Source organism: Diplotaxodon limnothrissa, linkage group LG15 (assembly GCF_057381915.1).
Source record: "Diplotaxodon limnothrissa isolate DT_005_m linkage group LG15, D_limnothrissa_male_GT1.1, whole genome shotgun sequence".
Taxonomy (NCBI): Eukaryota; Metazoa; Chordata; class Actinopteri; order Cichliformes; family Cichlidae; genus Diplotaxodon; species Diplotaxodon limnothrissa.
The window spans coordinates 25,654,798-25,682,608 of record NC_140610.1 but is presented as its reverse complement, the minus strand read 5'-3'; the positions used below and the strand labels follow the sequence as shown (position 1 = coordinate 25,682,608).

General features: G+C 42.0%; 1 protein-coding gene across 1 annotated transcript in view; it reads left to right on the top strand.

The window, feature by feature from the left end:
- Positions 1-1,117: 1,117 nt before the first annotated feature.
- The window catches only part of LOC146617629 (uncharacterized), a 55,776-nt gene continuing 29,082 nt past the window's right edge, over positions 1,118-27,811 (top strand). The window contains exons 1-9 of the mRNA XM_085373503.1: positions 1,118-1,184; positions 4,751-4,972; positions 10,048-10,214; positions 11,288-11,325; positions 16,540-16,586; positions 18,304-18,437; positions 21,412-21,561; positions 23,317-23,375; positions 26,452-26,472. Of these exons, the coding sequence (XP_085229629.1) occupies positions 1,118-1,184; positions 4,751-4,972; positions 10,048-10,214; positions 11,288-11,325; positions 16,540-16,586; positions 18,304-18,437; positions 21,412-21,561; positions 23,317-23,375; positions 26,452-26,472 (905 nt within the window). The remainder of the gene's footprint in view (positions 1,185-4,750; positions 4,973-10,047; positions 10,215-11,287; positions 11,326-16,539; positions 16,587-18,303; positions 18,438-21,411; positions 21,562-23,316; positions 23,376-26,451; positions 26,473-27,811) is intronic.

Sequence of the window (27,811 nt, the reverse complement as noted above, 5' to 3'; positions counted from 1 at the left end):
GTTTAATATTAAACTGATCCATATTCTAAATGAACTCTATTTATTAATTAAGCAGAATATAAAAGTAAAAGTGCTACAGATAAGATGGCAAGAAGGAATTTAAATGTTTTAAATTAGTTTTATTTTGTTGGCAGAAACATCATAGTTCAAGTAAAAGAGCAGAGTCATTAAAATGTTAATATTTTTTACTGTGTTCAAGTAAAGCGACTGATCTTATTTCTTCTTTTCATCCCAAGGCTCTGCACACTGTGCAGTTTCAGCTCTCTGATCTAAAATCATTTCTTTTCATGTGTCGGAGTCAGATTTCCTTTTAAAGGACTTCTGCACTTGTGGAACAAACATCATTTGTCTGGAGCTTCCTGGGACTTAAACCCTGAGATGGCATAAGCTTCTGGACTTATTGTATTTGTAACAAAGGCATGAAAGTACATTGAGCGGAGGATTTAAGTATTCATTTATTCCTCCAAGCCCAACGGTTGTCACAGTTTTGTGCAGCGATCAGGTTTTCGAATTGAAACAATGAAGCCTGGAGACAGAAACGTGCAGGAAACCGCCAAACGAAAGAGAAAAACATCAGCAAAGATTCAAAGGTCCAGCAACCTGAGTCTGTGCAGACATGTGATGTGCTCGTGAGGACCGCTCGGAGCAGTGAGGCCTGCAGGATGCCTTGATTGAAAGCAGCCGGGGAACCATGGCACGGCGTGTCCGGCTGGGCCAGGAGGGGGTGTGTTGAGCCAACTAGTCATCGTGGTTGACAGATGCCCCCAGAAAGCCACTAACAGGATGACGCCTGCGCTGCGAGGGCTGCAAGGTAAAGACGGATTATGTCTGAGCAGTAGATAAACAGATTATTCCAGAAACAGTGCCTACTTTTTAAACCTCGTCACTCTTGCCACACTATGCAGCAGGTCCTGTTCTGGATCGGTTTACGCTTCCACACGCATCCTGGAATTCATCGGAAGCGTTTCAGCAGCCGCTCAGGGTCCCCCAAATGACACGAGGTCGACCCACGCCCATGATCTCCACCTGAGCCAGAGGAGCCCCCTCCTCTTCGCTGACACCTTCCCTTGTGCTGCTGGATTAACTTTGACGTTCATATTTCAGGAGACCGTCCTACATGATGCTTTGGGCGTTTGGACTCGCTCTGCTGCTCGCCGTCGCTCCGCAGGCTGCCGTGATTAAAGGTGAGCCTCGTTGGTTCGCATTTTATTCTTTGCAAACAGAGAGGTTAGATGTGAGGGTTTAAAGAGTAAGGCTATCTATACTCGTACTAAACTTGGTCACAATGTGAAGCAAAGCCTATTACGATTGCGTAAGTACTTGGCTGTGAAGTCATCGTGGAGTTGGACTGTCACTTTTCCCCCGAGGATACCAAAAAGGCAGTTTAAATGCATGGTGACATCGCAAGAAGTTTGCCTTCCTCCAATTATGTGTGTGCAAACATGTCCTCAATGCAAATGGAAATGCAGAAACAGATAATGGCAGTTCAGTAAATTCATGGCTGGCATGCTGACAGCTTGACAATTTGAATTACAGCTTTCTCTCCTCACTTATTCAGGAAAGAAAGAAAGCTAAAAATCTGACAAAAGAGGGGCTGATAATCAAAGTTATAAAACAAAGTTCACCTTCACTTCAAAACATTTCTCAGGCTGTTTATTTCTCCCAAAAGCAGCCCGATGAATTACAACCCTCACTTTGACTCATGCTGTCCTAAATTTATCTACAACAAACCTCTTGTTTAGGAGCGTCCTTTTGGTACACCGAGTGCTTCCAGTTTTAGTGTGTGTGGGCGCCTGAAGGAGAGAGTCGACCCTGAGCAATGACTGTAAGGCAAACGCTGAACTCGGCTCAGCTCCATGCAGCAGATAAACACAAAACAGAGAAATGCTGAAGGACTCACACAGATTAATGTAGGGAAAGATCACGGCATGTGCCCAAAGTGAATGTGAGGGATAGGTGGAGGTTTAGAAACAAGAACATAGAGAGAATCAGAAGAAAAGGTCAAAAACATGGAGCTACATGCAGCAGCAGACAGCTTTATAAAATATTCAACACAGAAAGGTTTTATTGGTGCAATTTGGTGGTGGTCTCTTTCTCAGTTCAGTCATTAGAAACCTTTAGAAACATTTCTGCATCACTCACAGGTTTAATATCTTTAATTAATCCGTTTCTTTTTTTCCTGATGTTCCCTTGTTTATTAATAACACATACTGTATCATTTACAGGTATTACTGCTCCTTCAAACTGAAGCGTCGGCAGTGATACGGAAGGATTTAGTCACATTAATGCTGCATAAAAAAGCACATCATCAAAATTAACCTGGACATTTTCAACACTGCAGCTTCTTTGGATAGAAAACGGTATCTAATGAGAGCAAACTCAGAAGTGAAGTATTTAAATACTTTTACATCCCACATTCACCGTCAGTGCAGACAGTAAAAGCTTCGGTGTTCAGAAGATGTCAGGATTCATAAATTTTAACAATTATGATGTTTACAGTTAGAAAACTAGAAAAAATGTGCATAATTTACAGTTATAAAATCCTCTGATTAAAGCTGACTTTAATGTCCAAAATCCATCAGGTTCTGTAGGATACTGAGGATTTAGTCACATTAATGCTTCATAACATATCTTGGAGACTTTCTTCTGCATTCAGCTGTAACGTTGCAGCTTCTTTACGATTTATTTTCTTTGCAAAAAATGTCACGCATGTAAATATGTTATTGTCATCTATGTATGTTGAACTAAAATAAACTTAAAGGTCTGTAAGAAAGAAAAAGAAACGGGATACGTGTTGTGTAGCAGCATGTTAGGAGGTCACAGAAAGTCAGCGTCTCTAGAAAGATCATTTAATACCAGGCTTCAAACCACTGACACTTCGATACTGATAACCTAAAAGCTTTCAGGGACTCGCCTGTAAGAACACAAATCTCAGTCACAAATCTTGATGCCTACGTTGTTGTGCTCTGTAGTCTTGTCCATGACATTTTAATATAAAGATTTGTCGAGTGATTATTGTGTAACTAACCGAGACAGCCAGAGGGGAGAATGTAAAAATTAGCTGTGATGATAAACAAGTCAAACTAAGCACTTCCAGACCTTTTACCCTCTGAATGAGACCACTGAGGGAACAAAGTGTGGATCCAGTCTCCTCAGATCTGGGCAGTGATGTTAGAGTTTGCATCTGTGTCTGCTAACATGCTGCTTAAATGCTACTAACACGCTGCTAACATGCTGCTTAAATGCTACTAACACGCTGCTAACATGTTGCTAACACGCTGCTAACACGCTGTTAACAAGCTGATAACACACTACTAACACACTGTTAACAAGCTGCTAACACGCTGCTAACATCCTGGTAATATGCTGCTAACACACTGTTAACAAGCTGGTAACATGCTGCTAACAAACTGGTAGCATGCTGGTGTGGTGTCTGAAAGTTCAGGTTTATCTTATGAGCTAAAATACAAAAACTGTAAATCTGCCGGTTATAAAATACTCTCTGACTCTGTTTACCAGCTCGTAGCCATGAAGCTGTGCGTTTGCTTTCAGAGCACATCTTTGATGATGTGTCCTGTGGAAGTGACAACCATTTTTTTAAATTAATCCTGTGATGTCACTGCTTTTCTTTTACTGCTTTCTCATTGTTCTCAAGTGGAGGAGGTAAAGTTGAGGAGGTAGACTTGAGGTCTTTGCTTATCTGTGAGGGAATAAGGAGGGAGCAATAGTAGTAGAAATGAGCGCCAGAGATTAATAAGAACTAATGGTTAAATGCAGAGGAGTGTATACACATGGTGACTGAAGAAGAAACACCCAGTGCATCATGGGAATCCCCCAGCAGCCTACACCTATTGCAGCATAACTAAGGGAGGATTCAGGTTCACCTGATCCAGCCCTAACTATAAGCTTTATTTTTCATAGACACTGAAGGGTGTCTGGGCCCTCATCTGAGGTGTTTCAGCCATGTCCTACTGGGAGCAGACCCAGATTTTCCCTTTGGTAAAGTCTTTGTGCCCCCCTGTTCTGGACATATCAGACTTGGATAAGTAGTTTTGTTTCTGAAGTGACCAGAACTACTTTTGTTGTCTCCTAAAGAGTTGTTTTGCATATTAAATGTCAGAAACTAGTCGTCCAAAGGCTCAGAATATTCCGTTTCTAATGAATAGAGACAGAAAATAGCAAGTTTAATGTGGATCTGTCTAATTACTGAAATGCTAATCAAGGCTTTTTGGTTTATGGACGTCTTTTCTACCTCTGACTCTTTGCAGAGTAAATCAGACCGGCGGTGGTGTCACTGTGGTCCTGATGCTGCTCCATCAGTCTGCGTTTGACTCGTCACGATGTGTGTTTGTCTCTGAAATATCTGGCATCTGTTTATTTACCACAGCAGCGTAGCAGCAGCTGGTGTTTGATCTGCTCTTCACTGCGTTCGGCTCTGATTCCTCTCCTGCAGCTCCAAGCTTCTTCTCCTGTTTGTTTTAAGCCTCTTGTAGTACCAGACGGATGGGGTTTAAATCAGGCAGTGTCGTTTGTGTCGCCAGTGGCAGAAAATGACTCTAAATCCGATTTCGACTGTTTTCAAATGTTGTTTAAATCTGGTGACATGAGCTGCGCTGCTCTTTGTAGTAAACACCACCCATCTGTTGCTCTAAACAAATGCCAGGGATTTGGAACTGACCGCGATCTGCTCTGCAATGACTGTGTTTTGACCCTGAAGTTATTTTTTACCTCCTCTCTTTGTCTGGCTCAGAGGGCGATGGAAGGATGGACTCGGGGGTGAAGATGGAGGCCGTTGGCCCGGCGGGACTGGCGCAGCTGCTAAAGATGCCCGCCCTCACCAAAAGTTCAGGTTTTAAACCAGAGCTACGCCGATCCAAGAGGTCGGTGTTTTTACACTCCGGAGTGAGAATCTGCCCCCAGGAGACCATCAGTGAAGTGATCGCAAGCCACCAGGCGTACTACCAGCTCAGAGGTACAATTTGTATTAGTCTGGAGACAATAATACCCCCTAATCGCTGTTGTCAGCAGTATTCCTCTGATAAATTATAGGTATACTACAACTGCATTCAAGTTTTATTTATATAGCACCAAATCACAGCAGTCGCTTCAAGGTGGTTTATGTTGTAAGGTAAAGCCCCTGCAATAATAGAGGGAAACCCCTACAATCAGACGACTCCTGATGAGACAGTGGCAAGAAAAATAAAACCCTTTTAACACGAAGAACCAGTCTCAAGGAGGGCTTCTTATCTTACCTTTCCTAAATCAATTGCTGGTTTTCTGCCTATAAATCTGCAAACAACTCCGAATTATCGGCCAAATATTGATATTGTTCAAATTCCTTCTACAAACAGGCCCTTTTTGGGCTTTTATTTTGAAGCTCAAGTGTAAAGAATGTGTCTGTGGTAACCAGGATGTAAAAATCATGCATGAAACCATGAGACAAATATTGGGTTTGGTAAATCTGCTTCAAAGTAAAGTTTAGAAAGATTTTTTTTCCAGTGGAGTATAGGTTTGATGGACACGTGCAAAGTTACACGACGTTATGCCTTAATTAGCGGCTCATTATGGGGGTCCTTTCGTCAGAGCAGCTCTTATTTGCATTTTGTGCAGGGCTGAAGGTAAGAAAGTTTCCCACAACAGCAATAAAAACTGTGAAAAATATTTTACTATCTGCTTATTTTCTTTGCAGAAGTGAAAAAAAATGTTTTCTGATGCTTTGGTAAGAATTGTGTATGTGGGTGGATGCAGGAGGCAGTAAACAGCTGAAACAGTCGTGAACCTCCACCCTGTTACAGACTGCACCCATACGCTTCTGTTCGTGACACGGCGTGCTTTGAGCACCATGTCTCCTCTTTATTCTGGCTGTTTATGAGCCTCACTGACTGGCATCAGAATGAATTTACATCAGTTTGTTCAGAAATGTTCAGAAATCATTTGATGAAGACGGGAGAGGGAATAAATATCAAAGAACATCTGGAGGGATCGGATGACAGCGCTGAATGCACGCCTTATTATTACCTCTTCCTTAAGATGAGGTCCTTACATTTAGCAGTACGATAGAGTGTTGGAACCACTGATGGTGCAAAAATAAAAATAAAAAAAGGTGAGGTGTGGGGATGTAGGGGTTGTTAAAAGTTAAAAAAAAGTTCAAAGAATAGTCTGATGTTGGTGCTCCAGCATGGGGATTTCAGTTAAGTATCAGAAAGGGAAGCAATGCTTTTCCTAATAACGTGCACATTTGGAAAGGTAATCTCCAAATTTATAGCTTTTCTTCAACTTTAACTGGCACTGCTCTCACCACTGTGCTGCCTTTTGTTGTGAGAAAATTAAATTTGTGGCTCCACAATTTTTTTTAAATGTGGAGGACAAAGCAATTAAACATGATGCTGTGAATATAATTTTACTGGTTTTAAGTGTTTGCATGCTTTCAAGTCTTAAATTTAATCAGATTGAACTTCAAGAGTAGCTTTAAAAGCCTTACATTTAGCAGATTTTACCTGCAGACATCCACACAAAGAAAAGACAAAGCTGAAGTGCAGAAGCGTCGGTTTCTTCACACAGTTTCCAGCAGGCAGTTTCACTGTGGAGGAGGGGGGGGGAGTGGAGGAAAGCACAGGTACATGATCCCACACTCGAGCCAGCTGACCCGTCACGGCGCCACTGAGGAGCGATGAAGTGAGTCACAGGCGTGAGTCACTCCCCTCCTCCGCACAGAAAAGTGCCGAGCTGTGCGGCTTGTTCAGCACAGGAGCAGAAGCACGGGGATCATACCTGTGAAACAAAACGGCCTCCGCACGAATCTTCTGAGCGACAGATGCAGGACAGTGTGAGGAGTCCCATGTTTGCAGGTGGTCCAAAAGGTGACGCCCCCCCCACCCCCACTGACGTTTTCTAATCCCTTTTTCTTGAGCTTTATACAAAACACCATGAGCTTAAGGAAAGGTGTGAAGGAGAGCTGATGAGGCCAGGAAGATCAGACTGCTGGACTAGAAACTCCTCATCATAGATACTTCTTCACATGTGTGGTTTTTGCATGCAGGCTGTATAAATGTGTCTCGTATCTTCTCTTGCTGCTAAAGGAAACTTGTGGTTTTAATGGCTTTGTGATGATGATCAAATCTGTCAGTGCAGAATGCCCAGAAAGAGGACAAAACCAAATCAACCTCCACTTTCACTCCATTTTCACAAAGCTCATTATCGTTATTCACAGAGGTCAGCTCTGAAGAGAAGAAGCTTTATAACAAGCACATCTTAATACAGCAGCAGTTCAGCTGTGGATTTAAAAGCCTGTTGTTGAATCTTTAAAGCATGTCAGCAGGTTACAGCATGAGTGGAAAACCTCATCGCCCTTCAGTCTGCTTGTGAACGGTCGGCACAAGTCGTGGGACGCCATCTCCTTCTGATAGTAAAGCCACACCACTCTTCATATGGACAAACTGTTCATGAAAACAGAATTCAGCGTTACCCAAAAATCAAGTGTGCCCTATAACCTTCAGCAGCGGGCGCCCATGTGCATGAAAACATGGGGTTATATATATAAAAGTACTAGTTGGTCGCGGCATCCACCTCGAGCATTTCGCTGCCGTCATTTTTAAACTCCTCCCTCCACCGCCGCTTCTGTGGCTTCAGATCGATGGCGCCCTCCTCCATCTTCGTTTTCCATCCGAGCTCCCCTTGCACTTCACATTGATCCACATCAGCCTTCACCTCCCTCCCCACACCTTCAGCGTCTAGACCCCCGCGGGGGGCATAGCTGTGCACCTCACGCCCCAAGTACCCCCTAAAAATAATTAAATGGCGTCTAAAGGCCAAAGAGTCCTCACATAATTCAGCTTTTTCTTCGTTGTGCTCATAGCTGGTCTAATAAATCTCTTTCTTTTTAAGCCTCGATCTCATCTGAGTCGCCCCTGACAGAGCAGCTCTGAGATGACGGATGAAAACTGTTTGTGACATCAGTTTTAAATGCAGCTCGCCTCGGGCTGTATGCGTGTTTAGCCGGATACTACCAAAGAAAGACGGGCCAGAGTAGCTGTGGATAAAACATGAATTTCATAAACAAGACGTGTGAATCTCTTCAGATGTTCAGTGAGAGTTTATTTGTGTGTTCGAGGAGTTTTTCCCTCAGTTAAAATTCACTCTTTTATGACTATTTATTGTTATTACCGGCACCCAGGAGCTCCTACTTGCAAGAAGCCAAATTAAATGTGTTTTAATGTTTACCCATGTATGCGCAGCGTCTGCAGCCTGCAGAGCTGCATGCTGTGTCCGTGTTCCTTTATCCTGTGCTGTAAATGTCAGAAAGATCCCGCCCCACTCTGATGGCTTAATTCTGTTTTCAGACGTTCACCCTTCATCTGATTTTCGTGTCATGCACAAATATCTTTTCATCTTTCTCGTCTTATCTCTGCTCACGCTCCTGTTTGATCTTTTATCCTCGTCTAACACGGACTTTATTTTCCGATTGATTCAGAGCGGATTAGCTCAAAGTCTCGTGTGTGTTCTGTAAATTTGGACATACCGAAGGCTTCAGTGTGTTGTTTAAAAAGGGAAAATCATACAGCTTTGCTCACAGATCCCACCGATGGACATTCTTTAGTTATTCCCAGTGAAACCAGACAGAAGCTGACGTTTCCACAGATGGTGGTGGTTCATTCAGACAAAGCAAGAAATACTGGTCTGATTTCTGCAGTAATAATAAGTATTGCATCTTTGCTACCTAAATAAAACCACAATCACGTCTGTGGTGCAGCATTCTCATGTGAATATTTTCTTTCAGTCGATGAAATCATTGATCGTCTTCCTCCACTCACCTTTAAGCATTCACAGCAGACGGCTTTCTCTGTTTTCTCAGTATTATTGTGGGGCCTTACAATACAAAGCTACTTCAGGCAACTCTTAAAGAATTGAATTGAATTGAATGACCCCGGGTGTGACTGTGGTTTAGGTTGTTTGTAGATTTGTTCCCTCAGTGTTTCCTGTCTCATTTTTTTGTTAAGTTAATTCATGTGTCACTTCCTGTTTTATTTTGGTAGTTTGTCTTGTGTTTAGCCTAATTTCTTTGATTTTGCCTCCTGTGTCTTGTTACCCTGCTGTTTCTGCTTTACTTACCCTCGTGTATAAACAGCACTGTCTTCCCCTCAGTCTTTGTCTAAGCGTCTGTTAATCTCCCACATGTGTCTCCAGCTTTGGGGTTCTTTTTTTTACTTTTCTGATGGACTTTGTTTTGGCTAGTAAAGAGCCCATAAAAGAAAGGCTCACTTTAGTTTAGTTTGCCTTTCTCCACATGTCTGCAATTCATTGCAGTTTCTTGGTTTTGGAAGACATAAACTGCACACCTGTTAGACTTCAGCAGAAGAAGATGGATGGACGACTAAACCAATCTTACTGTGCCATCAGTTTTTGTTTTTTAATCCTCCTCAGTTAATTCATCCATCACAGACACTGCTGCAGAGTTAAATACGTCCTCTGGAGGTTGGAGAGCTGAAACTGTCTGATTCATTTAAAAATACCTCGCAACAAATCTGTATTTGCAAATAGATAAACATGTACATGTTTATGAATATAAACATCCATAAATGGATGAAATGTTGTTTATATTTAAAAGAATGAGGCTGCTGTGAGGAGGTGGATATTGGAGGTGAGGAGGTGGAAATGTCACTATATTAAAACCCATCTTCTTTATTTTAGTGATGTGGCACAACATCAACATCCACCTGTGCAGTTTTTCTGTCATCAGACCAGGTCGAAGGTTTAAACCTGATCTAAGGTTTAGGATACATTTGATGTTTGCTGGTTAACTATTGGAGTCAATCTGGATTTAAATAAATTGTCATCTCTGTGAGATGTGACAACACTGGACACTTGGAATAACTTTGTACAAGTTTAAAAGTGCAGATCTGATTAGAAAACGATGTTGTGATGATATAAAGAAACCTCCGGATCCAGCAGCAAAGTGTTCAGTGCTGAACATGGTGTGTGTGTGTGTGTGTGTGTGTGTGTGTGTGTGTGTGTGTGTGTGTGTGTGTGTGTGTGTGGTCCTGTGGTCAGTTTGTCAGGATGCGGTGTGGGAGGCGTTCAGGATCTTCTTCGACAGGATTCCGGGGACGGCCGAGTACCAGCGATGGGTTCACACGTGTCAGCACGAGTCGCTCTGCATCTCTGACCTCGCCAAAAACTTCAGCGACTCGGAGGAGCACGTGAGCATGATTCAGCGGGTACGAACGAGATTCTTCACATCTGCCTGCAAACCATGTTTCATGTTCATCCCAGCTAACCTGTCATTGTTTTCATCGTTATGTTGAAGGCGTGAGTTACGTCTTGGATGCTTTTAAATAAACGAAGCGGAGTGAGTTTCGCTGTCAGTCAAAGACACACAGTGAACTAGAGTAAATATGCAGTGCTCCTTGTCATCTGTATTTAATTGAGAACCTGATGTTAATCCAATCACAGTGAAACTGAATGGAGACAGTTTTTACTTTATACTATTTACAGTTTTCTGAAGATCCTTCACTTTCTTTGGTTTCTTTTTCTTTTTTTCACCTGAGCCTTTAGCTACAGACACTTCCAGTATATTTTAATGTTTTGCTTTCAGTTGTGTTTGTTTGCATCATTTCTACTGTTTTTTCCTAAAGTCTACTTTTTTTTCACTTCCATTTAAAATGTTTTGGTCACAATGAGCTAATTAGTTTTCTTAATTTAGGATATTTTTTGCTGTTTTTACAACAAATAAGCTGATTATCCCAGCATGAATCAGTCCCTCTAAATCATTCAGGCACCTCACTTGCAGGAGTGTGGTGGTTGGAGTTTGTTGGCCGGCAGCCGCGTTGTAAATCCATCAGCAAACATGCAAACATTCGTCACCGCAGCATCTGTCCTGTCTGTAAAGTCTCAACATTAACGGCACGAAGATTAAAAACTGCGGAGATTTGTACTGAATCAGTCCAGTTAACCTGCAAAGGAGAAAAGAGATGCTTTAATAGCATTTAGCTGCTCAAAACCGCCAAGAATATGAGCGAGCTGGACATTTAAAACGTTCATTAACATTCAGAGGCGTTTTTAAAAAATGATACTGTGGAGATTTAATAAGTTTAATCGCCAGAAGGTTTGTAAAACTTCAGGGACAGCTGCAGCTAAATGAAGGTTTAAACCACAAGAGGCACTTTTTAAATGAAGCCTGGTGTAAAAGTAAATCAAATAATCAGTTAAAGTAAAACCAAACAGCTGCACACGAGCTGAAATAATGTGTGGTGAAAGTAAACAATTGTTCTGGTTTCTGATTGGTTTACAGAGGATGGACCGGCTGAGAGACAGGAGGCCTTCATCACGGTAAGAGCTGACAGATGATTCATGTTCGTTAAGCTCTCACTGTGCTTCTCTGACTGCATGCACACTGATAATGTGAATATGATGCAAACAAGGCCATTAAACAGTGTGTGTGGGGGTGTGAACCCGCAGGAGTCCAGAAATGTCATTTAAACAAATGATTCGAGTGTCAGAGCGAAAATCAGCTTTACATTAAAAACTTGGTGATTTCTTAAAAGAATGTCTAAAGCAGAGGTATCAAACATAATAATAATGCAGTCCCATTAAACAGTATTGAAAAAAGTGATAGACGGTGTAAACTTTGGACTTTTAGTTTTACAGCTTTATTTACTGACAGAAACTTCCCACATGGTCATTCATGCTCCACCAAAGTAATTGGGTAAAAAAAACTTAAATAAAACACTTACATAAAAGTTCCTGTTTTTCACTGCCTACTATAGATATTTCATTTTGTTTTTACGCAGGATATCCTGTGTATCCACTGAAAACTATACACTGTACACATGAATACACATTTGTGTAATTTTACACGTTTACAGTCTAAAGATCAGATTTTGTAATCTGGTTAAAAGGATCGTGGTTCTGATTGAACCCTCACTCCCTGAGGCGTGTTTCAGAGGTTTTATGCAAACCAACACGATTTTAGTGTCTTACCACGTGCTGAACTTTGCATAGCTGTTAGAAATATTCATTAGTTAAACTTAACAATGAGCACTCAAAAAAGGCGGGGGCGGCAACCTGCCCCTGAGCCGGGCTCTGCCAGAACTTTCTTACTGTTAAAAGGGAGTTTTTCCTTCCCACTGTTGCCAAAGTGCTGGCTCACTGGTAATATAGTTGTTGGGTTTTTCTCTGTATGTACTATTCCAGGGTCTACCTTACAATATAAAGCACCTTGAGGCAACTGTTGTTGTGATTTGGTGCTGTATAAATAAAATGTAATTTAATTTAATTGAATGGAGAAGCAGATTTTCAGCACCGTCATTGCCAGCAAAATTAATCGATTCCAGGCAGTTATTGGCCATTTACAGGTTGGGAATTTTGCAGGTGCCAAATATATTTTGGCAATATTTGAAATTTACAGACATGTTTCCAATGCTGACGTCAATGACAGCTTGGGCAAAAATAACAGTGGATGAGCTTCTGGTGGTCGTTATGGTCTTTTCTGTTGTTGTCTACACATTTCTGCCACTTCAATCGAAAGATTCCTTCAAAATATGTATTCATGCATCAGAAACATCTTACCATACATAACGTGTGCAGGGAGAGGGAGAGGAGCATGAAAAATAAATAACTTCCCTTAACAAATAGCAGATTTGAGGGGTAATTACACACATGCAATCAAAAGGTTCCTCATTGGATCTTTACTAAGGACTGAAGTGCTACAGTAAAGGATTTTGAAATGTATGTTTTCATTTGTAAATTTTAAGTGTTTATTGATTTGCAGCAAAGCATCACTTTCATAGATTCAGCTGAGCAGTCTGTCAGTGAGTCATGTTTCAGGGAGAAACGTCACATGGGTGCAGATGTTGCTTTAATGTCATGAACACGGTGGAGAGAGTGCCGTTTGGAGCTGACAGGTGCACTTTTGTGCGTTTGTAATCATTCGTGGATGACTCAGCACCGTCATTATTTCTGATCTTTGTGTCTCTTCCATAAAGGAATAAATACAAAGTAATGTGTGTGCGTGTGAGTTGTTAGCAGAGTGAAGTTTATTACTTTAATTCATCATTTTCACTCATTGATCTGAGCGTCGGTGTTTCAGCTCGTTCTGCTGCTCTCTTCATGAAAGATAGATGAAGTTATGATGAGTCGAGTGTGACTCTTATTAGAAGTACAAGGCAGGTTATGCAAGATTCATTCAACGTGATTAAAAAACATGCAGACCTTTATTTTTTTTTAACTTGAAGTGTTTTAATATTTCATCTGCACTAAATGTTCTCTGTAAAACATTTAAGGCTTTGGAAGAAGCCCTTCTTCCCTCTTAAAAGCAAAATCCTTTGTGTTTGTGGTGGCGTTTGGATACGACAGGCTTAAGCCCGAAAACACTGCTTTATATGGGATTAGCATTACATTTAACATACAGCATGGCCATGTTTTATTAAGTAACTCAAATGCATATCAGCGTGTAACCCTCATCATGAAGTAAAACAGATTTTGTTCAAACATCGGCCGTTTTCCACCGGTGCTCACACCAAACATAGAGCAAAGTTTTAAGCTGCGTTACTCGGCCAAAAACAGGACAGACACAACAGCAGCTGCCTGAAAGTGCTTTATAGTGTAAAGTAAAGACTCTACAGTGATAGAAAGAAACCCCACCAAACAACCCCCTGTGAGCAAGCATTTGGCAAGAGTGGCAATAGTGGCAAGGTAAAACTCCCTTTTAACAGGAAGAAACTTCTGGAAGAACCAAATAGAGTTCTAAAAATTTGACGGATATAAAAAAAAAAAAGTCTTTAATTTCAGATCAGTGCATCTGTAAAACATAAAGTTGGAAGTCTTACAGCTGTGCTCATTACTGATACTAGAACAGCTTTGCATGATTCACAGTTCAACATAAACCTTCTTTATGTCACACTGAGCCTCGCTGCTGTCCCCTCAGTTAATCCTGTGTGAAACAAGCTGTTTTAGCTCCTCCCACTTTAAGTCATCTGCATTCTGACAGAAGGTCTGAACAGAAGGTGGGTGGAGTTTCTGTTTCAGATTACCATATTAGGGATATCCTCTCCCTGTGATGTCATTAAGAACCACGAGTAGAAAAAACTGCCTGAAGCTGAGTGTATGTTCTGATTCGTACATACACCAACCTGGAGCAGGAGAGATGTGACAGGAAGTCAATCAATCAAATCTTTATCTCAAACATATAAGTAATAAATGTTAATACAGAAAAAGACAAACATGAAATCGCTTAAAGTGACCATATTAGGGGGAGAACGCAAACGTTTATCAAATCCTATACAGTGGGGCAAAAAAGTATTTAGTCAGCCACCGATTGTGCAAGTTCCCCCACTTAAAATGATGACAGAGGTCAGTAATTTGCACCAGAGGTACACTTCAACTGTGAGAGACAGAATGTGGAAAAAAAATCCATGAATTCACATGGTAGGATTTGTAAAGAATTTATTCGTAAATTAGGGTGGAAAATAAGTATTTGGTCACCTCAAACAAGGAAAATCTCTGGCTCTCACAGACCTGTAACGTCTTCTGTAAGAAGCTTTTCTGTCCCCCACTCGTTACCTGTATGAATGGCACCTGTTTGAACTCATCATCTGTATAAAAGACACCTGTCCACAGCCTCAAACAGTCAGACTCCAAACTCCGCCATGGCCAAGACCAAAGAGCTTTCGAAGGACACCAGGAAAAGTATTGTAGACCTGCACCAGACTGGGAAGAGTGAATCTACAATAGGCAAGCAGCTTGGTGTGAAAAAATCAACTGTGGGAGCAATCATCAGAAAATGGAAGACATACAAGACCACTGATAATCTCCCTCGATCTGGGGCTCCACGCAAGATCTCATCCCGTGGGGTCAAAATGATCATGAGAACGGTGAGCAAAGATCCCAGAACCACACGGGGGGACCTGGTGAATGACCTGCAGAGAGCTGGGACCAAAGTAACAAAGATCACCATCAGTAACACACTACAACGGCAGGGAATCAAATCCCGCAGTGCCAGACGTGTTCCGCTGCTGAAGCCAGTGCATGTCCAGGCCCGTCTGAAGTTTGCCAGAGAGCACATGGATGATACAGCAGAGGATTGGGAGAATGTCATGTGGTCAGATGAAACCAAAGTAGAACTTTTTGGTATAAACTCAACTCGTCGTATTTGGAGGAAGAAGAATACTGAGTTGCATCCCAAGAACACCGTACCTACTGTGAAGCATGGGGGTGGAAACATCATGCTATGGGGCTGTTTTTCTGCCAAGGGGACAGGACGACTGATCCGTGTTAAGGACAGAATGAATGGGGCCATGTATCGTGAGATTTTGAGCCAAAACCTCCTTCCATCAGTGAGAACTTTGAAGATGAAACGAGGCTGGGTCTTCCAACATGACAATGATCCAAAAAACACCCCCTGGGCAACAACGGAGTGGCTCCGTAAGAAGCATTTGAAAGTCCTGGAGTGGCCTAGCCAGTCTCCAGACCTCAACCCCATAGAAAATCTGTGGCGGGAGTTGAAAGTCCGTGTTGCTCGGCGACAGCCCCAAAACATCACTGCTCTCGAGAAGATCTGCATGGAGGAATGGGCCAAAATACCAGCTACTGTGTGTGCAAACCTGGTAAAGACCTATAGTAAACGTTTGACCTCTGTTATTGCCAACAAAGGTTATGTTACAAAGTATTGAGTTGTATTTTTGTTATTGACCAAATACTTATTTTCCACCCTGATTTACGAATAAATTCTTTACAAATCCTACCATGTGGATTCATGGATTTTTTTTTCACATTCTGTCTCTCACAGTTGAAGTGTACCTCTGGTGCAAATTACTGACCTCTGTCATCATTTTAGGTGGGGGAACTTGCACAATCGGTGGCTGACTAAATACTTTTTTGCGCCACTGTACTTATCTAGATCATCCTCTGTTTTCATTATACAATCTAACATATACCTTTGTGCCACAAATAAATATGTTTGTGTAATATGTTTTCCTGTAACTATGTTCATTGTTTGTAAATGTTTGAAAAGATGAGTCAAAGATGTGCATTAGTAGTTTTGAAATTCTTCAACAACTCCAAATTGGGGATGTCAAAGAAATTTAATTTCACATCTAATCCCTGAGATATTCTAGTATAAGAAAAAGAAGTGCAATGTTCAACACATCTGTTTTTTCCACACAATAAAGAAATTCTGCTGAAGTGAATGAAAGAAAGCACTCTTTAACTGTAAAAATCAATGTGCGAAATTACAGAAAAATAGCATCCATGTGAAAACAGGAACTTCTGTAGCACATACAGTGAATAAACAGGAGCTTTTATGTTTTTAAAAGTATTTTCTAATTACTTGTAGCATGAATGGGCATGTGGGAGGTCTTTGTCAGTAATGATAAAGCTGTAAAACGTAATCATTTACACCTTGCTTCACATTTTTCAGTGCTGTTAAGTGGGGCCAGACTGGAGTCTCTGCTCGGCCGACTTTAGGCCCTGGGCCTTATGTTTGATGCCCCTGCTCACTTTCAGAATGTGAAATTTTTGTGTCATGATGTGTTTGTCTTTCTGCAGGGGAGCGACGACTCCTGCACCAACGCAGAAGCTCCCGGAGATCACAGGTAGGACATCTTCAGCGGAATGCATGTCATCTGTTTATACACTGATAGTTTTTTACTGTTTTCATTGTATATTGTCGTACAGGGAGTGCAGAATTATTAGGCAAGTTGTATTTTTGAGGAATAATTTTATTATTGAACAACAACCATGTTCTCAATGAACCCAAAAAACTCATTAATATCAAAGCTGAATGTTTTTGGAAGTAGTTTTTAGTTTGTTTTTAGTTTTAGCTATTTTAGGGGGATATCTGTGTGTGCAGGTGACTATTACTGTGCATAATTATTAGGCAACTTAACAAAAAACAAATATATACCCATTTCAATTATTTATTTTTACCAGCGAAACCAATATAACATCTGCACATTCACAAATATACATTTCTGACATTCAAAAACAAAACAAAAACAAATCAGCGACCAATATAGCCACCTTTCTTTGCAAGGACACTCAAAAGCCTGCCATCCATGGATTCTGTCAGTGTTTTGATCTGTTCACCATCAACATTGCGTGCAGCAGCAACCACAGCCTCCCAGACACTGTTCAGAGAGGTGTACTGTTTTCCCTCCTTGTAAATCTCACATTTGATGATGGACCACAGGTTCTCAATGGGGTTCAGATCAGGTGAACAAGGAGGCCATGTCATTAGTTTTTCTTCTTTTATACCCTTTCTTGCCAGCCACGCTGTGGAGTACTTGGACGCGTGTGATGGAGCATTGTCCTGCATGAAAATCATGTTTTTCTTGAAGGATGCAGACTTCTTCCTGTACCACTGCTTGAAGAAGGTGTCTTCCAGAAACTGGCAGTAGGACTGGGAGTTGAGCTTGACTCCATCCTCAACCCGAAAAGGCCCCACAAGCTCATCTTTGATGATACCACCCCAAACCAGTACTCCACCTCCACCTTGCTGGCGTCTGAGTCGGACTGAAGCTCTCTGCCCTTTACCAATCCAGCCACGGACCCATCCATCTGGCCCATCAAGACTCACTCTCATTTCATCAGTCCATAAAACCTTAGAAAAACCAGTCTTGAGATATTTCTTGGCCCAGTCTTGACGTTTCAGCTTGTGTGTCTTGTTCAGTGGTGGTCGTCTTTCAGCCTTTCTTACCTTGGCCATGTCTCTGAGTATTGCACTCCTTGTGCTTTTGGGCACTCCAGTGATGTTGCAGCTCTGAAATATGGCCAAACTGGTGGCAAGTGGCATCTTGGCAGCTGCACGCTTGACTTTTCTCAGTTCATGGGCAGTTATTTTGCGCCTTGGTTTTTCCACACGCTTCTTGCGACCCTGTTGACTATTTTGAATGAAACGCTTGATTGTTCGATGATCACGCTTCAGAAGCTTTGCAATTTTGAGACTGCTGCATCCCTCTGCAAGATATCTCACTATTTTTGACTTTTCTGAGCCTGTCAAGTCCTTCTTTTGACCCATTTTGCCAAAGGAAAGGACGTTGCCTAATAATTATGCACACCTGATATAGGGTGTTGATGTCATTAGACCACATCCCTTCTCATTATAGAGATGCACATCACCTAATATGCTTAATTGGTAGTAGGCTTTCAAGCCTATACAGCTTGGAGTAAGACAACATGCATGAAGAGGATGATGTGGACAAAATACTCATTTGCCTAATAATTCTGCACTCCCTGTATACACAAATATATTATACAGGTAGATTGTAGTTGGTTTATTCTGAGATTAACGTTGCTCCTGTCTCTCTTCAGGTCCTGAGGCTCAGACCGATCCCCCGTCAGCGCCCCCAGTGCTCGTCACCAGCACCACTGTCTTCTTCAGTTCCACGAGTGCCTCTCCAAGCTCCGCCCCTGAAACGAGCCACCCTGCCAAGGAGCTCAAAGAGGTACAGAGGAGCACTTACATTTACATACGAAGTATCAATCTGGCGCTCTTATCTGCCGCAGGAAGCTGAAGGAGGAAGGAGCTCAAGTGTCTGACAGGCTGAAAATGTCACGCTGGGGCGTTCATGAAATTATACATCAGTTAATTTGAGTGAAAGGCATCACTTCTGTCCCTCTGTCCTCTTTCTTAACCTGTAATCACCTGTAAGTAACCCATTAAGAGCTGCTTACTAACTGCTCCGTACTTGAGAACTCAAAGGTTTATCCTTCAACCAGTCCTGTGAAAACTAATTTACTCTGATGATGGAGTAGAACCACTTTTACCAGCAATAAGCTGAAGTAATCATTTTCTGTGTGATTTATCAGCCTCTCATGTCACTGTGGAGGGATTCTGGCCCACTCTTCTTCACAGTGTTGCATAAGTTCATTGAGGTTTGCAGTATTTGTCTGTGCACAGCTCTCTGAGCACAGCATGTCAGTCAGGCTGAGGTCTGGACCGTCGCAGCACCTCGATTCTTTTCTCTCTCAGCCGTTCTGAGATCTGCTGTTGCTTGGGATCATTGTCCCGCTGTATGACCCACTGCAGGGATGACGTCGCACTGTGGACAAATCACAAGCAAAGATTTTCTTTTTTAACGCTACATCGATAAATAAGACAAGCACAAAGATCGGTTTTGTCTTCTTTCACATCTGTCCGAGCCAAAACAACAGTGAGCCCTCCGGTTCCTGCACCAGCATAATCCACCTCGTTCTTATTCCCACAGCGTTTGTGTAGTGTAGTGTGAAAACAAGAAGACGGTGAAAAAGGTGATTAAGAACAAAGCAAAACAAAGTGCTAAAACGAAGGTCCTGTGGCACGTAAACCACCAGCCCTCTGATGTCCTCCAATGTCCTCCTGGTTTCAGTCAACAGTGACCTTCAGTGGGAATTGGAGAGGCTTGCTCAGGGTAACACTGCAGTGGATAAAATCCGCACACCCAGATTATATCGCCTCTGACCTGGGGATGCCTTGGGGTCCACCAGGAAAAGCAGGAGGAAGTAGCTCGGGATTCCCTTTGTGGGAAAAGAAGAAGGTAGATTTGATTAGACTTTATTGTCTCGGACAAACAAGGGAGCACATGGCCTAAAATAAACATGATATCAGATCCACACAGAGCCCAGATTTGCAGCCCTGTTGATCAGATTTTGAGTTTGTGATCTGAGCTCAACAGACAGGTTACCAAACGTAATACCAAAACTGATAATAGATTCAATAGGTCCCTTATAAAATAATATCCTCCCGCTGTGCTGTTAGCCTTCTTTAAAAAAGGGGCAACAACAACGCTTCAAACCGGTTTTAACTGACAACCAAGGTCAGCGCCTGATCTCAGATCAGCGATCTTCCCTCGGTTTCATTTACATTTAACATTTGGTTTTGCCCTCCCACCAAAGCAGCGTCCCTGCCCTCTCTCTTATATAAGCAAACAGAATTTCTATATGATCTGAGAATTGAATCACAAGCTTGTTTGTATACTGCAGGAAGGAGAGAGCTCACACAACCCTGGGGGGGTGTCCTGTACTCCTGCACGAGTGAAACAGCCAGGTTACTTTCCACCTGCTGCTGTTTTTTAATTATATAAAAAATACACACCTTTGTGTGTCGTGTTGTTTAGGAGACTGTGAGGGAGGCTGGTGTTTAACGCTGAGCTCAGACCCATCAAAGCATCATCAGATCTCTGCTTCACTCCACAGCATCTCTACCAGAATGCAAACAAAGCATTTCATCATGGTTACGTTAGAGCTACGGGTCTCATTATTTTAGGGATGAAGATTGAGTCAGCTGAGAGCCGAAACAACAGACTACAAGCTGGAGTCACAACAGCAGACACAGTGTTTAGGAGAAAGTCCCATCACATCCACGGGACCTGGTGGTGTCTAGTTTTTTAAAAACTGTTCACAGTGCTGGGATCAGTTATTACTTTGTCAAATTCCATCGAGTGACAGATTCTTACATTTAATTCTTCTGTGGTCCTCGTGCTTCCTTTAGCTTTCCTCTGGTTGTTCTTGAAATGTCCTCGACTGCACATCAGACGTCAGATGGAGGTTTTCTGATAATCACCAGCTGAACACAAGATGAACGGAGGCACAAACTTCATTCACACTTCACTTAACACCTCAGCCAGTTTTCAGCCAGTGAAGTTTTTTGCACTTATTTTTAGTCACATCAATTTCTTTTCAGCTCATTTCAGTGAAACAGTTGCTAATAAAAGAAAAAGCCAGCTTTGCAAAAACCTGAAAGATGTGCACGTTGGCAGCTGTGTTTGTTGGAGAAGGATCACATGACCTTCAGTCTGCAGACAGCGGGTTTACCTGCTGCACAGGTGGAGCTGTTAAGCGCCTCACTCCTCCCCCTCAGATAATTACTGCTTTTTCACACCACTGACCTATTCATGGTTACGGTGAGAGGAGGAGGACAAAAAGCCCGGGCTGACATTTGACATCAAACTCCTTTAAAGCAGGGAACATGGCGTCATTTCGCTGCTGACTGTTCTCTGAAATGACCGCAGCAGTGAGGTCGTTGCTCTTTCACGGCCTACAGGAGCGTTAAACATACAGGTACGAGCCTATTTCATGTTTGCAGCCATTTTTTTCCTCATACTTTCATTATGGAATATCTTTGCTTTAGTTTCAAACATAAACAAAGAGATACGCTATTTCCTGTTGTGCTTGGATGTATGAAAACTTCCTTTTGATCCTTATGGTTGTTGAAATATGAATCATAAAAAGAGCTTTCAGCCTGAATTTCCCGCTCTATCGTTTCTTTTTTCTCGTCTGCATATGTGGTTCTATTCACACAAGCAGATTTGTTATTTTCTCTGATACCAGTCAGTTTCATGTATTTGGAAATGCAAATTAAAATGTTAAAGCATAACGAAGAGACGCACGTAAGCTGTCCCTTTTTAGCACCTCTCATTTGTCTCGTTTGCCGTCCTGAAGGACCCGGAGCTTCCAAACGTCGTCCCAGATAGTCCGGTGGAGCAGATCGTGGAGTTCAGTATCGACCTGGTGGATCCGGGTTACAGAGAGCTGCTGGATGACCCGGATTCCCCTCAGTACATCGACCTGGCACAACACCTGCAGGACCAGGTGAGACCTCCTGATTCCTTTTTTTCCAACCTCTACTGATGAGAATAAAAAAAAACTACCTCACTCAAACCAATAGAGAGAAGTGGGAAAATAAACCTAAGCTCCCTAAACTGCAAAAGACAAAGTGATTATGACCCAGCATTTTGAGGTTATCGTCTTTTTGTGAATTCTTTGTGTTTGGAATATGTTAGTTTTTCTTAGCATTTGCTGTATGTTTAGTTTCATTTGTCTGGTCCAGTTTTCTCATCAACCCTTCTTGTTTACATGTGTCCTCCCTGTGCTCTGTTCCATGTCTCCCCTGTCTGTCATGTGTATCCATGTATGTTTCTTCAGCCCGTCATGTCTCACTCCCTCTCTGTCTCTCGTGTCAAGCTCCCAGTTTACGTCTCGTTTCCCTCGTCACCCTCTTGTGTATTTATGTAGTCTGTTGTTATTCATTTATTGTCAGGTCATCTGTTATGTTCATGCCATGTTTCCAAGGTTTTGTGCTTTCAGGTATTTACGTAATCTCCCCAGGTTTCCGTGTTCAAGGTTTTTTATGTTTACTTTCTAGTTTTCTCATTTTAGGCTTTTTCTTTTAGGGTCAAATTGATTTTGCCTAGCTGTTTGGTTTGTACTTTTTATCAGCCACAATAAACGGCTCGCTTTCTGTTAAAGGTTTTGTTTCGCGTGTCTGCATTTGGGTCCTCCACCATGTGGAAACTCGTTTAAAGTTCACTTTTTCTGCAGTTTTCCTCAGAAAATTATCAGAAAATATCAAACATCCAGGGTACCAGCACTCTTTTCAGGTCCTCTGTGTTAAACTGGTGCAATTTATTTAAACTATGATATATCCCATGACATTGATGTTCAGAGCTGGTTACTGGATATCATACACAAGTAGTTTAAACGTGTTTTTCCACACTGACACTTTCTTGTGGATATCTGCCAAACACTGAGAAACGCTGGAAAAATAATGACAAATCAGCAAATTTCAACCAACATATGAGGGGAAGATCTGGGCTCAAGTTGCTGTAAAAACATCAGCTGATTCTGAGGGGTTGAGGTGGGAGGCACTCTTCGTGTAATGACCTTGTTCTTCCTGGGTCTCGCTCTTTACAACGGCTGCAACGGAAGAATTAAATAACTCTGATTGGTTAATTCTGCATTGCTGCATCAGGCTCAGTCTGCACTTTTAATCAAAGAACTAAATCTTTATTTCTCAGTTTCTGAACGAGCTTCGCTTGTGACAGTCTGATCTCCTGCCCTTCCTCCTCCTCCTCTTCCTCTATCAGCGTCCGTCTGTGCCGGCGCTGCTGGTCCAGGCTGATAGTAAAGAAGCTTACACCACAGGGCAGCGAGGTCAGGGTTCAGAGAAAGGGAGAAGATTACCCCCAGCCCGCTCTCCCTACGAGGGTTTTCCTTTTGTCTCCTTGCTCTGGGCTCCTTGCTGCGAGTCATGTCGTGTCCCCTGCTGAGAAATCGAGTCCTTCAAAGTTATTTTCTCTTTTTCTGATGCTAAAGAAAGGCAGCTGGGTCCTTTAAAGTCACGCAAGGCGCAGCGGGATGCTGCCTGATGGAGCTCTTAAAGACGATTATGTCATAAGTGTCCAGGTGCTTAACTCGCCCAAAGATAGATATCAACGGGGGTTTCCCATTCATGCGGTGTTTGTGCATGTTCACACGCTGGCTCTTGTTTGGTGGCCCAGAACTGATTATGTTGGAGCGGGAAGAGGGTGACGACGGTATAAAGAAGTTTGTTTCTTTCCTTTGCAGATGCAGCATGTCTTTGATAAACTTCCTGGATTTAGATCCATCCATGTGCTGGGTATCAGGTGAGTTCGAACCGTGAAGCATACATCTGAGTAATCAAATCTCTCCAGTGTGGTGGTGGTGGCAGCGAGGCAATCCAGCGAGGCTCGATAATTTCATCACATCTGAAACGAGCAGATCAGTTGGCGTGGGCGGCCTGTGAATAGATAAGAGGCCGGTTGTGAGTCGGATTGTTTCAGACACCGCCGCAGGCGAATGTTTCGTGCCACTACTAACAAGACTGAATGGAAAGATTATTTATCTCTGCTGGATGCGTTTCCAGTTTATAAGCAGTGACAGCGGGCCAGCATCGAAACCTGACGGGGGAAGAAAATATTATTATAGTTTTTCCTCAAAAACAAAGTCATTTTTAACCGTTTAGGAAAAAAAACTTGGTTTGAAATCAGTCAAACAGGAATGAATTAAGCAAACATTCAACCGTTCGTCACAGAGCGCTTTGTTTTGCATGATTCTATAATCCAAGCGTTTCGAATTCAGTTTCACCGAGCGCACCAAGGCTCAATCACAAATATATGCCTGATATGGTTTTTTCACGTCCACATAAAGCCCTTGACCAAGGCGCCAAATACGATTATGAGCTTTTCTAACATTTAGCGAAGCAAAATTATTCAAGACGCCTCCCGTACAGCCACCTCGCAGCAGCATGGGGCATTTATTCTAACCACAATATGACCTGATGTAAGAGTAATCGATTAATGCTGTTCCTTCACACACAGATGTCTGTGCATCCTGCCTGTTTTAGCTTCCTTAAAAACCAAAGAATGAAATTATCTCCGATAACATACTTCACCTGGACGACCCTGCCACCAAACTGGCTGCACATAAAAGTAACACTTGCTCATTTCATTTTCTGACTCAGATGATCAGCACTTTGCTTTGTTTGTGACTCTGTTATTGCGGGCTAGCATTCCCACGCCTGTGCAGACATCTGCGGTTATAAATCTTATATTCACCTTTCATCCTCACGTGCACCTCTAGACCAGTTTCACCACCCGGTACCTCAGCTTCAACCCCAAAACTCTGAGAATGTCACCGTAGACACCACTGGTAATCCTGCATGTTTCACTGCTGCTCACTGAGTCTCCGAGTGTTTGCAGACAGGTCGGCATCTTCGTGACAACCTGCTTGTAACCAAAGCAACTATGAGAAGGATTTTAGTGCTTCACTGTACTGTTTGAGGTCAATTGCACCAAGCAACTGTTCACCAACCAGGGGGCGCCGTTGTGTCTCTGAGCATATGTGACTGTGAAGAGGACTTCTTGAAGAAGTCTCATTAAACGCTTTCACATGCAGTGTTGGGCAAGTTACTTTGAAAAAGTAATTAATTATAGTTACTAGTTACTTCTTCAGAAAAGTAACTGAGTTAGTAACTGAGTTACAAGATATTAAAAGTAATTAATTACTTGAAAAGTAACTATTGCGTTTTAAAAAATTCTTTAACCCTCTGGGGTCCAGGGTATAATTGGCCATTTTTAACTACTTTTGCCTCACCTTTAAAAACTATTTACTTCGCCTTGTTTGGTATCAATCTTTTCAGCACATCCTTACGTGTCTGAATTTACAGTTATGTTTTCATTTTGACATACTGTATTAACACAATTGATCTAAAATCAGACAAAAAACATAAAATCTGAGTTGAAAAAGTTATATTTTTTAACAACCACAAACATGTTTATTGAATCATATTTCATAACTTTAAATGCAAATATAAATTGTCAATTTTAAAAAAAGTTAAAAAGTTATTTGCAGCCATTTACCTTTTACCCGTTATTTTATAACCACTTCAAACTATTGACATAACCATCAGGTGTTCTGCATTCATTAAAATGCCACACTATGGAGCCCCGCAAGGGACATGGGAGAAAAAAAAATTAAGACAGACTTTTGCGAGTTCTCGCAAAACAAACTTGGGATCTCACAAAAGTTTTGCGAGATCTCGCAAAAGTCTAAACCGCATTCTTCGGAGGCCGCCAGCTCGAAGCCGACCGGGAGGTTGAGGCACGATGTGCCAGGAAAGCGGTGTTCCTCCCGGCTGTAGTAGGTCTCGACCTCCCGTTAGCTTCGAGATGGTGGGTGTCAGATCTCCAAAAACGTCGGAGCACTTTTGCAAATATGTGATGTCTTGTAAACCAAGCAGATATCTGACATTTACACAACTACATTCACGCCTCAAAATATCTTAAAAGTTTATTTTGTGACCCAGAAAGAGTAATATTACAACCAGTGTTGGGTAAGTTACTTTAAATTAGTAACTTAGTTACATTACTAGTTACTTCTATCAAAAGTAACTCAGTTACTTCAAGTTACTCGTTACTTTCAGAGTAACTAGTTACTAGGGAAAGTAACTTTGGTTTTACTCAGAATTCTCTTGTTAATGTGTTGCTTCCGTAACTGGATACCCAGCAAGATTTCCAGTCTTCTAGCTTGCTTACTTGCCACAAGTGCACTGTGCCACCTACCAATTAAAGGAAAAAATAATGTAATCATTTCCATGAGAGAAATCCCACGCCTGATTCTATCCTAGCCTGCTTTTTACATCCAACACAAAAACTGCAGTCGTGGTGCTTTCGATTGTACTCAGAACTCGGAAATTCTTCCTTCTGAATCGGAAGATGTAGGCAACACCAGACTGCAGATGAGCTGCATACAGGGCTGGACTGGGACAAAAAAATCGTCCCGGGCATTTTAACCATTATAGGAAAAATCATAAAGCCTTTGAATGAAAATAAACACTGTTGTGACAGTGATGTACACTGTTCTGATGGTATATATGTATCAATCTATCAATTGTTTGTTGTAAGACTCAGATAATTATTTTTTTTAAAAGTGAGGCATTTTAAATGAGAATAAGAAAGTATTTCCTTGTGCCCCTCTTTCCCTTTTAATGCCCTACATGGACCCCTGGCAACACTTTGCTAGACCCGCCCCTGCACAGTTACCAGCTGTCAGCTACTTAGAATTTAAAGTGACACTCAAATGGCTCATTTCTTGTGGCTCTTGTCATCCTGGTGGTGCCTTTCTTTCTGTTACACTTTCATTTCCAGCTCTAATGCCTTCTTTTCTTCTCCCCAATGTAAGCGAGACCCAGGACACTGACGGGTAAATGGCACCAAGAGATGAAACATCCCCTGTAGTATCCGCCTCCTGTTGTGTGTTTGTGTTCAGTTTCCTGCCAACATGCGGCTCAGCTTTTATTTGTGTCCGAGTTAGACTCACAGAGGGGGGATTATTTCCCCCCAAACTGTTCACACAGCTCAGTGAAAAGATCTGCACGGGGACCAAATAACTGCTCAGACAGGCGGACAGCTTCCTGTGAATCGCAATCGCGTTACAGGTGAACACAAGGAGCACAGATGCTTTTTCATGAAGTTTGTGACAGTGTCGGAGAAGACAGGTGAGCAGGGAAACAGGAAGACCTGTGGATACTGTAATTGTCAGGCTGCTCCCCCGATTAATTTGCCTTCCCCTGTGGCGTCTGGGGCTGTCACGGCCAATAACACGGAGGTGAGGCCTCAGCGGGAGCTCGTCCTCTAATCTCGGGAAGGATTCGCAGCTCCTCCTTCCTTCATCTGCCTGCCAGATTGCAACAAAGCAAAGAGTGACTTTTCTCAGTGTTTGAATTATGACAATGAGCAAGAATATTTTCACATGTCTGTACACTTGTTCTTACTTCTTAATAAGCAGCAAGAGCTGGACTCATGTCAGTAAAAATAAAATCAAACAACAACACGTAACGAAGACCTCACAAACCTACGGCTGACTGACCGCGTCCCCTCGAGATTTTAGCCTCTTTAAGCTGCTTGTTTTGGTTTTCAAGTCTTAAAGATGTTTTGAGCAGCCAGATGTTTTAGTCAGGGGTAGCTGGAGACCACAGACTGTACATAAAAGATGGAAAAAGGAAGCGCGTTATACTGGCGTTCATTCAGTTAGCCAGCCACGGAGGATTGCAGAAATACATGTGAATCACAGGTATTAAAAACAGTAACTTTCTACAAAACGAAGGAGTGACAAGAGTATTCAGTCTCTTATTTAAGGAAAAGTCATAAAAATATGTTTAGTACCTAAAATAAAAGTACAGATTATGTAGAATCATAAATGTGATTTAGCTTTAGAGCGATATGTTACCATGCATGAGTACATTTGTTTTCAAATCTGTAGTAAATAAATAAATGGAGTGCAAAGTAGAGTGTTTACAACCACAATACAGCGGAGTAGAAATACTCAAACAACATACAACAAAACTTATTTTAGTGAAGTGCTCAAATGGACCATGTGACTGGCGTTGGTAGGGGAAGCATGGACTCATTTATCTGTGACTGATGAGTCTGTGCCACTAGGTTGTTTGAATATAAGAAGTTTATTATTGTAATTATTATTGGATTCAACAAGACAAATAAGGTGGAAGGTGTGTTAGGGCGGAGATCACTACGCCTTTCCT